Genomic DNA, 13511 nt, shown 5'->3' with positions numbered 1-13511 from the left:
CCTCAATAGTATATAACTGTTATTTGTGTAAGCAATTTAAAAAAAAAAGTTTTTTCCAAATGAAAACTTATAGAAATTTAGCTCTTATTTTAACCATATGCATAATTAAAATATAGTAATTATCTGTCATATAATTGTCTTTTTTTTCAGTAATTTTTAGAAATAAACTTTGATGATTGTTTAACATGTGTTAAAGAACATTCACAAGAACATGATGGAGCTTCATCCATTAACCTTGGAGTGATCCTTATTATCCAACATCAGTACCTGACCTCACTAATTCTCCTGTGACTAAATGCAGTCAAATATAGATTGTAACTATATTTGACAATATTTATCAACTTTATTTATAATTCACCACCCAAAGCATACACATACTTTGAAACCTGCTGATTCCACAAAACCCGGGAACATAACATTGTAGTGTAGTCTACAAGATTATGGATAGTCTTGGAGTTTGTCATTATTGGGCATTTTTTTGTTTGCTTGTTGTGTTTGTTCTTTCTGATGGTGCTCCATCACTCCACAGTGTTCTTGTGAGACATTCTTAAGCTCATGTTATGTAATCCTCATAGTTTATTAGTGACACGTTCATCAGAGATCTGAAAGAATGTGTGGAATGAAGGTTTCTTTATGAAGCTCGAAGCTTTGACAGTATTCTTGTTCAGGTCCTGCTGCAGGGACTGTGGGTCTATAAAAGCAGGTATGTCAACGCACTCAACTATGTGTTTCTACAGAACTCAGCCTGTGTATTAGTTTATTATTATTATTATTTATCATGTAATATAATGTTTTCTTTTTTTATCTTGTCATGAACAAAAACAAACACGGCAGCTGGCGAGATAGACACTCCCTGCCTCAAAGTCAAATCAAACCCTGTTTCTGAATGATCCTGTATTTATTTCAGAAATGTTTGTATGCTTGTCTGCATAGAAGGTCCTTTGTAAAAAAGGGAATAATACAAAAGGGATTTCTACGTACACAATCTTTGAGATCAATTGTAATGTCCAGTAATCTGGATGTTTGGAATAAGTGTAGTAAATTATGCTTTGATTATAATAATACACTTCTGCATTACAAAACAATCATTCAAGATTTTTGTTTATTTTATTAAAAGTGGAATCTTATGTTTATTTAGTGACAGTTGATTGTGTTGTATACATTTGGGAATAATATTGTTTTTTAGTGATTTCAGTGGATATAACTGTCCAGTATACTGGACACTGGAATTAGGCTCATTAAATTAGTAACATTTTGAAAGATATTTATTATCATTGGGATAACAGACCTAAAAGAAACTCTTAACACTCTCTGTGTTTCAGTAATGTTATTTCTGTCTATGACACTGGGCTAGCATATACATGTACATTACATTTCAATCTATATAATATAAAATATATATTATGTAATGTTTTCTGACTTCTTTTCATCAATGACCTTGATTGTTTCAATTGCTTTTTATTATTATGGTGTGAGAATTATTAAGAAAATCATTTAATAATTTAGGAGCCAATTATGCAGGTTGAGACATTAGAGACATTTTCATGCAGCTGTACTAACAGTTAACACAGAAAAGTTCACTGATTGCTTTGTGTCTTGTGTTGGTGGTAATAAACATTTTCAGTTTTCAAGAACTCTCACATTTCACGCACTTAAGTCCAAATATCCAGTGTACTAGACACTGAATATTATGTTTCCCAGAAAAAATAAATAAATAAATAAAGTCATGCATTATATTATTAAGTATGCAGCAGAGAACATGTTTCTTAATAAAAGTTTATGTACTTTTAGATTGCCCAGTGGACAATTTGGACTGAGGAGGATATAAATACAAGTAATATGAACAAAATGTAACATTAAACAAAGACATTTGTTATTTATTTGTAATTCCTACACTTCAAAAGCAATAGTTTTTTTTGTTGAATTTTTATTTTTATTTCTTTATTTATTTATTTTTGCGTACACAGGAGTTACTGATTTACAGAGTTTAAATGCTCTAGTTTTTAGGATCCATCCACACAGTGGCTCATCATCTGCCTGCTTTGTAATTATTATTTTACTGTGTATTATTGCCCCCTGCAGGAAAAACAGGGGAAATGCAATGAATTATTTGGCTTAAAAACTGACACATTTAAAAGGTTTTAAGTTTACTTAAGAAGGTGAAAAATCAATGTACACACAAATTTACAGCTTTTCTCTTCACCCTAAATGATGATTAGCAGAGACATGTTTTGTAGTTAGATTCTGCTTCTTTAGTTTTGTACAGAAACTAATGTAGCCTAACACGCAATTAAATCGCATTACCACCACCACCACTCCAAAAAATACATAAATAAACTTGCGTAGATGGAAAATATTGAAAATTGAAAATACTCATTGAAAAAACACATTCATTAAATATTTTACTTCAGAATATGTAACAAATGTTACCACATCTGATAAATTAAGGACAGGAAATTAGCTACTTTTCAAATTGTTTGCTCCTCCTTTTACCCTGTTTTTGTATTATAATACTTTATACTAACAATGTTTACTATTCGGTGTCAACCAGAGGAGGATGGGTTCCCCTTCTGAGTCATGGTTCCTCTCAAGGTTTCTTCCTGTTTCTCTTAGGGAGTTTTCCTTGCCACTGTCGCCACTGGCTTGCTCATGGGGGCTTGGACCCGGATTTCTTTTTGTAATGCTCATTTCCTTGTAAAGCTGCTTTGTGACAACACCTGTTGTAAAAAGCGCTATATGAATAAACTTTACTTACTTACTTACTTACTTTTGACAACCTTTTAAATTCAAACAGAAACAGTGAAAGGTAATGAATAAAGTAGAGTTACAGACTCACTTTTACCCATTAACTGAATAGGAAGTCTACAGTTCCAGTTCAGGTTTTGGCACAGCTTAGGATCTACTCTGAGAGACTGCGAGTAACTGCACTGAACCACTAGATGGCAGCACATTATGGCTTAACTACCACTGCTTCCTCTGTTGAACAAAATGTAGTTTTAATGCAGCTATACTGGCTCTGGCAGACCTCATTTGTGCATGCAGACCTTATTTGTGAGGTCCACGTGGACATTTTTCATTTTGGGATTCAAAGTTGTGCTCACTTGTGTCTCTACACTCGGTAAAACCTGCATCGAGGCAGACTCCATTTGCAATACCTCAAAGACTGGATCAGTGGACTTGTTTGTAGTTGCCTGACCAGTATAGCAGAGAAGAGGATATTTAAGGGAGCTCAAATGCACATCTTTCTTAATGTACACTGTCAATGCACAGCATATTGAACTATAGAGAGCTGTTACTGATGCAACAATTGCAATTAGCTTACTTAAAATTAGAGCATGACTGATAACAATTTTAATACAAATGTAACAGGTGCAACACACGCATATGTGACACCTGTCATTATGTGATGTCATCAGATTCCGTCCCAAATGCACACTTCTGAACCTAGTAGAGGACTCTTGCCCCAAAGCACTGGTATAGAGTAGGACTTTCTGAAATACTATTTTGGCATAATAATGCAATTAAACTCTAATCCTTGTGTCAGGATTCAACCTTTTTACCTGAAAAACACCACGTGGGAGCTTAAATCAAAGGCACACAGCATGTTTTAGTTAAAAGCTAGCTTTAATCAAAACAAGTACAACAAAAACAAAATCTGTATATTATCTGGAATCATGATTACTGTATCAATAAGTTGCCAAATATACATACACCATACTCTGATTCATTCAGTGGCAGTTATCAGTCACAGTCACTGCTGCAAAACAATCCCAGACAGGGTGATTAAAACATCCAAAGTCTATGTGGAGCGCATCAGACAGACGAAAATCCCTTTGTGGACAGGAATCTGTCAATCATGTCAAAAGACCTCTCTGGCTGGTCATAAGGCAAAATGTGTCCCCCACCTCTAACAATTACCTAGAAAAAAAAGAAACAGGCATATGAGACCTGAGATATTCAAGCTTGTCAATCCACTAAGCATAAATGGAAGGCACAAACACAAGGATATAACTAAATAAAATTACACTGACAACATTAAAGTTGTTATGCAAATTTATGAATGTTTAAAATCATATCAGTTTTCATTTCCTTAATCTAGTGCTTGAATTACATGCATTGTGGAAAGAAAAAAAAGGATTATCTGGATGTTGAATTTTTTCATGTGATTAAAAAATTGTGATGTAGAACCGCAAAAAAAAAATTGTGACAAGCAGTCGACATTGTATTTAATGTTAAATGAAATGGCAACAACTAAATGAAACTACACGTGAAATTTTTATAAACAAAAGATACTTTTGTACAGTGTACAAGTTGTCAAATCACATGGCCTAAAATGCATGGATGAATCACTGTATAAACTGAGCCATCAAATACAGATCACACCTCATGCTAGCTCCACACAATAAAATAAACCTTCTCCATTTCCATTTTTATTAAAAATAATTTAAAATATTTATCACTGAGGTATTCAAACACTAAGTACTATGCGATTTCACAATGATGTGTTGTCATTTTTGCATCATAATACAGCACATTTTTGAAACAGAACTAGAAAATAAATAAATAATAAATACATTTTCTTAGAAGACAAACAATATAAACAATATCTATATAAAAGTAAATATAAACAGCATTAAATGAAAGGAGCATTACATGTTCATTTACAATCTGATCTTGTGTTTCTATATAGAGTGTGGATTTCACCTTCTGGCTGAAATGAGTGTGAGAAGGGATTGTCTCAATGACTCCAAGCAAACCATGGAATCTAGACAGACTCTAGACGGAGGTGCAGATCGGCTGCTATCAACAGAGGGAGTTATTTGTTTCGGCCATTTAGAATCAGCACTTAACAGCTGCTTGAATCCTGCGAGGGGAAGTAGCTGCTTGGTCTTGTGTTTTGTCCACAAGGCCGAAGTTGGCTTCCTATTCGCCTCTTCTTATTAAAATGTTCTGTTCCACGCATTACACTTAACTGCTGCTCCATTTAAGGTGGAATGGAAAATTCAAATAAGAATGCATTTTCTTTGCATTATCTCCTCGCTCCAGTAACTGACACATTTGGGTGATATATTCACGAATGAGTTAGCATATTAGACAGTAGAACAGGTACTTGATCTTCACGTTGAGCAATTTAGAAATCTGTCACTGTTCAGTCTAATGCTAACCATACACTAGAAGACTTTGAAAAGACTTTTGAAAGATTAAAGTCTGACACCTTCTCTCACATCTAAAGACAGTGTCGCGTTTTTCAGTTAGAGACTATGATTTTGCAAAGACTAGGAATCTCGCAGTGTCACTATTTACAAGGCTGCAACTACATTTTTATTCCCCATTATGCACCTGGAGGAAATTTACAAGTAGATAAACACTTTTCCTTCCACTCTATAGTGGTACAGATGGGAACATACGTTGGCTGGGCGTGTAAAGATCTGGGACTCAGATTAGTTCACTATAGAACTGTATATTCTGGCAGATCATCGCCCAGAATTGTATTAATTAACCTGAAAAATGTGCAGTTACCATTTTAAATTTGATATAAAGATTTACACATCAACATAACATGCAGCGATTCAACATGGTCGACTGGGTGTCATGAACTAAACCATAAAAAACAAACAAACAAAATAAGAAACCAGTGTAACAGAAAACAGAAAAAAATAGAAAAAAAATTGATGATTCTTCAATAACGGCATTCTTAAAGTCCTCTGCACATTTCCTTATGTGTTACAGACTCAGTGAACCTGAAATATTAAAGAGTCAGTTTACATTTTAAGTTATTATGATTATTGTATTGAATTACCGTTTTTTACAGAGATTTCAGGCAGTCACGCCTGCATTCTCTCTCTCTCTCTCGCACCGCATGCCTGTGCTCGCCCGCAAGCACTCACACGCTCCCCTGGCATGTCACTATTTGCATGAGCCAAGACTTAAAACTTACAATAATATTAAACACGGTTGATTTTGTTGCAGCGTCAAGACGAGAAAAAGACTGACTTAAGACCGCCAGCTTGACAACCTTATACCAAACGATCGAGATGACGCGAGCGCGACGCGACTCCAACAAGACTCTCGTGATTTTATTCCGACATGGATATTTGTCTGTGACAGTGAAATCGCTTGAAAAGTCGTTTGGTGCAAGGCCGGCATAACACTTTTTGCCCAAGATTATTGTACTTTACTGGCAAACCTTGCCATTTCAAACAGCTTGGCTAATCAGCCATCCAAGTTAGGCCATCCAAACCAATTTTTCCAGTTCCAAAAGCTGGGCAGCTGAGTTTTATATATATATATATATATATATATATATATATATATATATATATTTATTTATTTATATATTTTCTTAATTTTTACCCGATTTTCTCCCCAATTTAGTCGTCTCCAATTCCACCCGCTAGTTAGGACTCCCCCAATCACACAATGCTATCAACGCTAGGAGGGTGAAGGCTAACACAGGCTTCCTCCGAGACCTGTGAAGCCACCGCTTCTTTTCGAACTGCCGCTCACGCAACGTCACTGGACAGCCGAACGCGCTCGGAGGAAAGCGCCAACCGCCAGATCTGTTACGTCAGCTAACAGACGCCTGCGCTGACTAGCATCGCGCTGAGTGATGGGGGGAGAAGGAGGGGCCATCCCACCCACCCAGAGAGAGCGCGGCCAATTGTGCTCTCTCGGACTCCCGGCTACGGATGGCTGTAGCATCACATTTGTGGTTATCACTTTTTGCAATATAATGGGTTGTGTTAAATAGCAACTATAGAAATCATTACTGCTATGACATTTTATAGCATGAAATCTAACTGTATTCGCAGTGTGTATCATTTTGAGACCCTGACATTGGAAAAATAAATATTAACATGCATATCGTAACACACCTACAAAGCATGTATAATTCTATTATTTCAGCACAAGCTGTAAAAATATCCACCCCTAGTATTCAACAAGTAGTATTATCAAAACTAATGATCATTTGAGAATCATAGCTCTGAATCACCCCTTGTTTTCTGGAACCATCTCTTACTCACCTGGTAGAATTCTTCTACTTGCCGGACGTAGCCTGCTATCTCCTTGTCGCTGGGGCGGACCTTCCAGTGGAAGCGTTCAGCAGTTTTGTATGCATCAGCCCCGGTCCAATTCACTGTGGGCAGGAACCTCTCAGTGAGTGGAGCTGCCACAATCACATCCAGCTGCCCGCTGTAGATTAGCACCTACACACACATGCACAGAGATGACAGAGTCACTCTCCACTGCATTACAGAAGGTAGCAGCACTGCACGGCACTGCTTGTTCACTGTAAGTGTAAATGAAACACTACATTTCTGCATCACCCAAAAGTAGAACTGCTCTCACTCTGTAGTTGTCCATGAGGACACCCAGCCAGGGTTTGATGGACTTCATGACATCCTGGAGCAGGTGTTTCTCTACCTCAGAGCCATCATTGAATGTTAGGTTTCCAACATGGATTGAGCTCCTTACTATCGGCAAAGTCACAAACTTGCTAAAGTACTCTTGATCCACAGGCTCCTGTGAAAGAGACATAAGAACATAAATCAGACAGTGAATGATGGCAGGATAATGTGCAAAGGTCTTAGACATCTTACGAAAATTTTACGTAACGCCATCTGTACAGTAAACATTATTAAAAGAAAAAAAAACACAAGCACAAAAACTCAACAATACTACAATAAATACAAAAACAAAGAAACAACACATAGTAATTTTATGTGCGTCAGTGTGTTAGCTAAACAATTTCAGGGGAGCCCAGAAAACAAAGTTATTACAATACCTGCTTCAGCTGATCAGTCAATTAATAAATTAAATCAGGTGCCGCTTATGGAATTTAACGAACGCATGTGATTTCTAACTGTATTCTAACCAACATACTAACCAACATATCTAACCAGTGTATTAATACATTTTTTAAAAATGTTACATTTAACTGCAATTATGTTTATTTGTTTTTATTCTAATATGTTATATGGTGTTTTTCACTGGCAAAAACACTTTTACTGTCAAGATAAGCTGTTTTAAGCAATTTTCTTGGATGCCTTTTTGCACAGTATTGTGTATGAAAAATACTGTATATATAAAAATGTATGTACAATACAACAAATACATACAATTAAGAATTTTTCAATACTAGTACTTTGAGTAGAGACCTGATAAGAAGTGAGATAATATCTGTAAAGGAAGTGCATGCCATAAATAAATGGGATGTACCAGTTATACATGCGCTAAGGTATGAACAGACTGAACACACAGTATGTCAGTTAGACAGATCTGTAACAGCTGGATGTTTGCAAATAACATCACAGAGTTAAAATCTCTGAAAAATGTGTTAGCACAGGTAGTTATGCCTGACACACATCTGACAATGTCAGAAGACATCCAAAACAATATTCTGTGAGATTTCCTTTTAATCTGACACCTGAAGTTTCTCAAAACATGTAAGCATCAAAGCAAGAACAAGGTGTCTCAGTACCTGACACTGCATGTAGTTGAAGTAGTTAGTGCAACCAGTAGCGTTTTGGAAGAATGAGGGATAAGGAACAAGGTCTCCATTCAGTAAGCTGTCAAAAACCTAAAGGAGAGTGCAGATATATAATTATGGAACTAAGAAGCAACAACATACAAACAAAGGTCCATTTCTTTGGAGGCAATAATCTTACAGCTGTTTACATGAAGGCTTCGCTTTCATAAGCAGCACAAAACATGTGCTAATGAGAAAAATCCAGACACACTACAGTATCAAGCATACCTCAAAGGCTTCTATCCACCTCTGCTGCTGGATCAGTTTTATGCCAGCATCTGTCTGCATCTTCACATACTGCCTCTGCAGCTCGTCTACCATGCCTGTCTGATACAGGAAATCAGCATAGCCGCCCATCATCTGACAGAGGGGGGAAAATATTTTTATTTATTTGAATTTCTATGTTCATACACTCACCAACACATATTTAAAAGAAGACTGGCTTTAAAGGGAAAACCTCTGCCCACTCACCAGCTCAGGGTCACACAGACCATCCCCAATAGCCACTCCCTTAAAGTTGATCTTCACTTTAGCTGAGGGGTTATTCTTGTGGATGTAGTAGCCGATTGCTGGTACATATTTCCCTGCATAGGACTACAAAGGAAGGTATAGTGAGATACTGATGCAACAAAGCATTTTAACTTTATAGGAGAAGGACAAAATGCTCTAAAATGAATATTCCAGCATTTTCCAACCTAATCCCTATCCGGTGCATCTGCAGCATATACTCATTTACCACAAACAATAATATTCCTATGCTTAGGGGGACATCAAACTTGTTCACTCAAAACAAACAATAAAAGCCAATAAATAAGACCTGCCCATTGGCTCCTATTATACATGTACTTGTTTTCTATCTACAAAGCAAGAGGGCAAATTATTATCTTAACTGACTGCGTGCTACAGAGGCAGCAGACAAAAATACGGTTGAAAAATACTGGCGAGTTCCCTTCAGTGAACATTAATGTGAAAAGATTTCATTCCAAATAATTTTAGACCAATTCTGTTGTTCTAAATGTATCTACAATAAGATATAATGCAAATGGCAGCAAGTACTTTCAAAAAATATAAGAGATATGACAGAATTACATGCATGCAATTTAGGTACAGTAAAGACAGACAGAACACTGTACTTTGCTGAAGAAGTAATAATAGTACAATCATTATTCCCGTATGGGTACAGGAATATTATCATTTTTCCTGTATTAGCAGATCAGAGAGGAGCTCACTCACCTCTCCCGTGGCGTAGAACTCATTGGACTGATACTCACTGAACAGCTGGAAGAACTGAATCAGTGCACTACAAACAGAGAACAGCAAAATGCTTCAAAAACATCTGAAATCAAAAAGGAAAACTACACATTATATTATAGACAAGACGCAGCTTACTTGTACAAGTCCCGGCCAACATCATCCTGGTTTGTAGCAAAGCCTTTGTCGTCGTCAGTGAAACTCCATCCAGTACCCACCTAATGAGACAGGTACAATTACTCAAATAACTGACACAAAAAAAGTTATAAAATCAGGTATTCCACAATATTTAACTGTTTATTGCACAAACTAATTTTTTCACTTTCTAATGACATGATACACATTTAATGGCAATTGAATGCTTAGTGACAGAGTAAACTGTCATACATTGTTGCCTCAAGGAAAGGTAACCTCAGAAGGACCTCCGCACAAACAATTTCTTAAAAAATGTTTTAATTTTAATGATCGGGTCCATTTCAGGCCCAAGGAAAGAGAATCAAACATTTTTAAAACAGTGCTCTGACATTGCATGCAATTAAGAACTAATGAATATGTTTTGGTTTAAGGGTTTAAGTACCTAAGCATTGAGACAGAACTCAGAGGACAGGCAGAAACAGAAGTAAGCACTTACTGGGTTGTCAATGTAAAGAACTGAGTATCTTGAGGTCCAGGGGACTTGCCTGTAGCCCACTGGGAACAGAAAAAATAGGATAAGTGTTGCACATGTACTAATATATTATATATAACCTCATGGTCTTGAATTCACATAAGATATAGTAAGCAGCAAAGAGAGATAACGTTGTATTTCAGGTTATGTTCATACTTCCACTTTGAGAATTCACACTTACATGTGAGATTCTGATACACAACGTAGGGTCCATGTTCCACAAAAAGGCCGAACATGGAGGTGCCTCCAGGGCCTCCCTGCAGCCAAAGGAGCACTGGAGCAGTTTCTGGTCTAAACTGCAGATACAAACTCACATTTGTTGAATCCAGAAACTTGCTGATACTAACAGATTCAATACGTTTTTTTATTTCCTTTTTTACGGATTTACAATGAAATCAGGATTATGTAGGTATGGGTAGATAACTGTTTCAAAGAAAATTATATTGCCCTCAGACCAATGTGACAATGCGAACCAATATTTGATGACGCATGTAATTTATTCTGGAAGAACAGAATGTGTGGATGATGCTGAGGTATGATGCCAAATGTCTGCATTTATTTTTCTGAATTTGTTATCCTTTACAAATAAATGTAACATTTTTTTCATAATGCTAATGCAAGTAGGTCTAGTGCCAAGTTGTATTCTTTAAAAATCTGGGCATCAGTCCCAGCATTGACAGATATGTACATGAAAAGTACTAGATATTAGCATCAGCCCAGAATTCCCATATTGGTTATCCTTACTTATTTTATTGTTCATTGTAATGTCCCCTGATGTGTTTAATGTGACTGTACATATTTGTAATATGTGTAGCGCTGTCTGCTCTGAAGTTAACTGTCCCTTATAGATAAAAAAGATATTATGAATTTGAAAGAAAAAAATCATCACCATAACAGGATTTATGTAAACACTCAAGATTCCTGTATCGAGTTATACATGTAATTATAGATTGTTACAGAGGAACCCAAAATGGCGGAAAACAAACACATGATACAAGCAATAATGTATAATAGCATATTATGGAAAGATTTCAAATTGAAGTGTTGATGCGGACACTTATGGATCCTCACAGCAACTGAGGTGTACAGACCTATAAGGTAGCTTTGTTCTTATCTTAAGTGCAGTTGTCATAAATTGGTAACTATGACACCATGAGTCCAAAGTGAAATACAACTTTTAGCTAAGAGCTGGGTCTTTACCTGTGCAGGAAAGAACCAGAAAAAGAGGTTGCTGTTGTAGGTCTTGTTGACGGTGAGATACCCAGAGTAACTCTTCACATTGGCACCAGGCAGAGGGCCCACCAAGCTCAGCTTTTTAGCTGCAAATCAGCAAGACAGAGTACGGTTATTGTTTTACAGTGAAAGCTGGAATGACTTCTAACTGCTATTTATGGCAGCATTTCCTAATCCTGCTCCATTCTCAAGGGGAAGGGAAAAAACCCACCCCCTGGTAAAACCATGCCCCCTTCCCATCCCCTTTGTCTTGCTGTAGTTGTAAGGTTCCATTAGTTTGCTGTTTATATTTATGTGGCAATAAAAAAACAGTATGAGAGTTTTTAAATATCTCAAAACATTTTTTTCCCCAGTGCTTACAAAGTAAAAACTAAGTATAACTATTGTTCATAACCACCCCTGGCCACAGTTTTAATTTCTTTTTTTTTTAACCCCCCTTAAAACGTTCCCTTTTATAACTCGGCCACTGCACATGACCAATGTGACCTGTGCTGATTCAGCTCTTTGCTTCTTAATGGGAAACCCATCATCTTTAATGAGCAGAACACTCTGAAACCTTAAAATAGCAACTTTTTGAAAGTCTTATTAAACCACTGAATTGTGCCACCATTATCCTTTTCTGTCCGGGTCTCAGTGCATCAGATAACATGCATGCACAATTGCAGAGTGAAGTGGGTGTCTTCTATAACAACAGAGCTTCATTTGTTTTTTTATTCACCGTACAGCTCCTCCTCATTTTCTGGTCCACCTTAAATGACGCAGCAGTTACATGGAAGTGCTGCACCACTTAAGGTGGAGCAGAAAATTTGAATAAGAACAAGAAACCAACTTCAGCCTTGTGACTTCACAAAGCACCACACTGCTCTCAATCAAGGAGGCTATGCACCTGCTCTGTACCTTCATCTATCTTTCCTTGCTCCAGATATGGGGTGAGGAAGAGGGGTTTTCCGGGGTCTGCTCCGTATGAGTGACTGCTGACACGGTGAGACTTCCTACAGAAGAATGAAGAGCAGCCCCTGGAGCTCACTGGCTCCACCACAGCCCAGGCCAAAAGGAGAAGACACAGCGTTTCCTTCAGCATTGTGAAACTTCAGCTATGGAGAGGACACATGATAGGAAACATTAGCATTTAGAGGACACTAACCAGCTTCCATTTCTCATCGCCTGCCTGACTCTACATGACCAAGCATGCCTGCGGATTCTGCAGTACCGATTAACAAAGCATGAGCTTTTCACTGCAATAGTATATTCGGTTCACATTGAATGGTGCAGCAGCCTCGTGTCTTATGCCTCGTGTAAAATATGAAATATTTAAGAACTATTATATATATGTTTAAGAATATCGTCGCTGTCAGGAGAAAACCTCTGCAAAACTGTAGCTTTACAGAAGAAGGAACAAACCTTAAATTTGAATGGGAGTTGATGGAACCAGATTTTTTCCGAGTAAATTTAGAGTACTTTTATTGCTCCGTTCACCATGAAATATTAGTACAACAATCTGTTTGTTTTTTCAGATTATGTAAAAAAAAAAAGACAAAATGGAGACAAAATTGCTCCGACAGTAACGTGTAAATGGCGATGCCACCACTAGCTTTCTTAGAATAGCAAAATAACAGCACAAACAAAAGCAAGAAAGAGAAACAGGACATGATTTTACCAAGTTAGTCACCGCTTCTTTACAAAGCAGACCCATACCTACCGCGGCGCTGGACACTCGACTCGGGGCTGCTCGGGTCCCAGTTCGAGAATTAAAACAGAGGTAAAGGAGTTGGTCTGATGGTCTGAGCTGAGCTGGTCACGTTGTAGTTGGGCTTCAGTCATATGATCACT

At 37.1% G+C, this 13511-nt stretch overlaps 1 protein-coding gene across 2 annotated transcripts; it reads right to left on the bottom strand.

The window, feature by feature from the left end:
- Window positions 1–3605: 3605 nt before the first annotated feature.
- On the bottom strand, window positions 3606–13511 carry cpvl (carboxypeptidase vitellogenic like). Of its 2 annotated transcripts, none has more exons than XM_036582962.1 (13): window positions 13381–13511; window positions 12579–12775; window positions 11649–11767; window positions 10630–10744; window positions 10413–10471; window positions 9920–9999; window positions 9764–9830; window positions 9002–9124; window positions 8759–8890; window positions 8483–8581; window positions 7351–7524; window positions 7026–7208; window positions 3606–3918 (listed from the first exon to the last, which is right to left on the bottom strand). In XM_036582962.1, exons 2-13 carry the CDS (start codon window positions 12760–12762, stop codon window positions 3814–3816), a joined length of 1440 nt encoding a protein of 479 aa, XP_036438855.1. In that variant the 5' UTR covers window positions 12763–12775; window positions 13381–13511; the 3' UTR covers window positions 3606–3813. The 2 variants fall into 2 exon arrangements, with proteins under 2 accessions (XP_036438855.1, XP_036438861.1); XM_036582968.1 differs by having other exon boundaries at window positions 13377–13503.

This window comes from Colossoma macropomum, unplaced genomic scaffold (assembly GCF_904425465.1).
Source record: "Colossoma macropomum unplaced genomic scaffold, Colossoma_macropomum, whole genome shotgun sequence".
In the NCBI taxonomy this organism is placed as follows: domain Eukaryota; kingdom Metazoa; phylum Chordata; class Actinopteri; order Characiformes; family Serrasalmidae; genus Colossoma; species Colossoma macropomum.
Note: the sequence above shows the minus strand (reverse complement) of the source record. Positions and strands in the feature narration are given on the sequence as shown.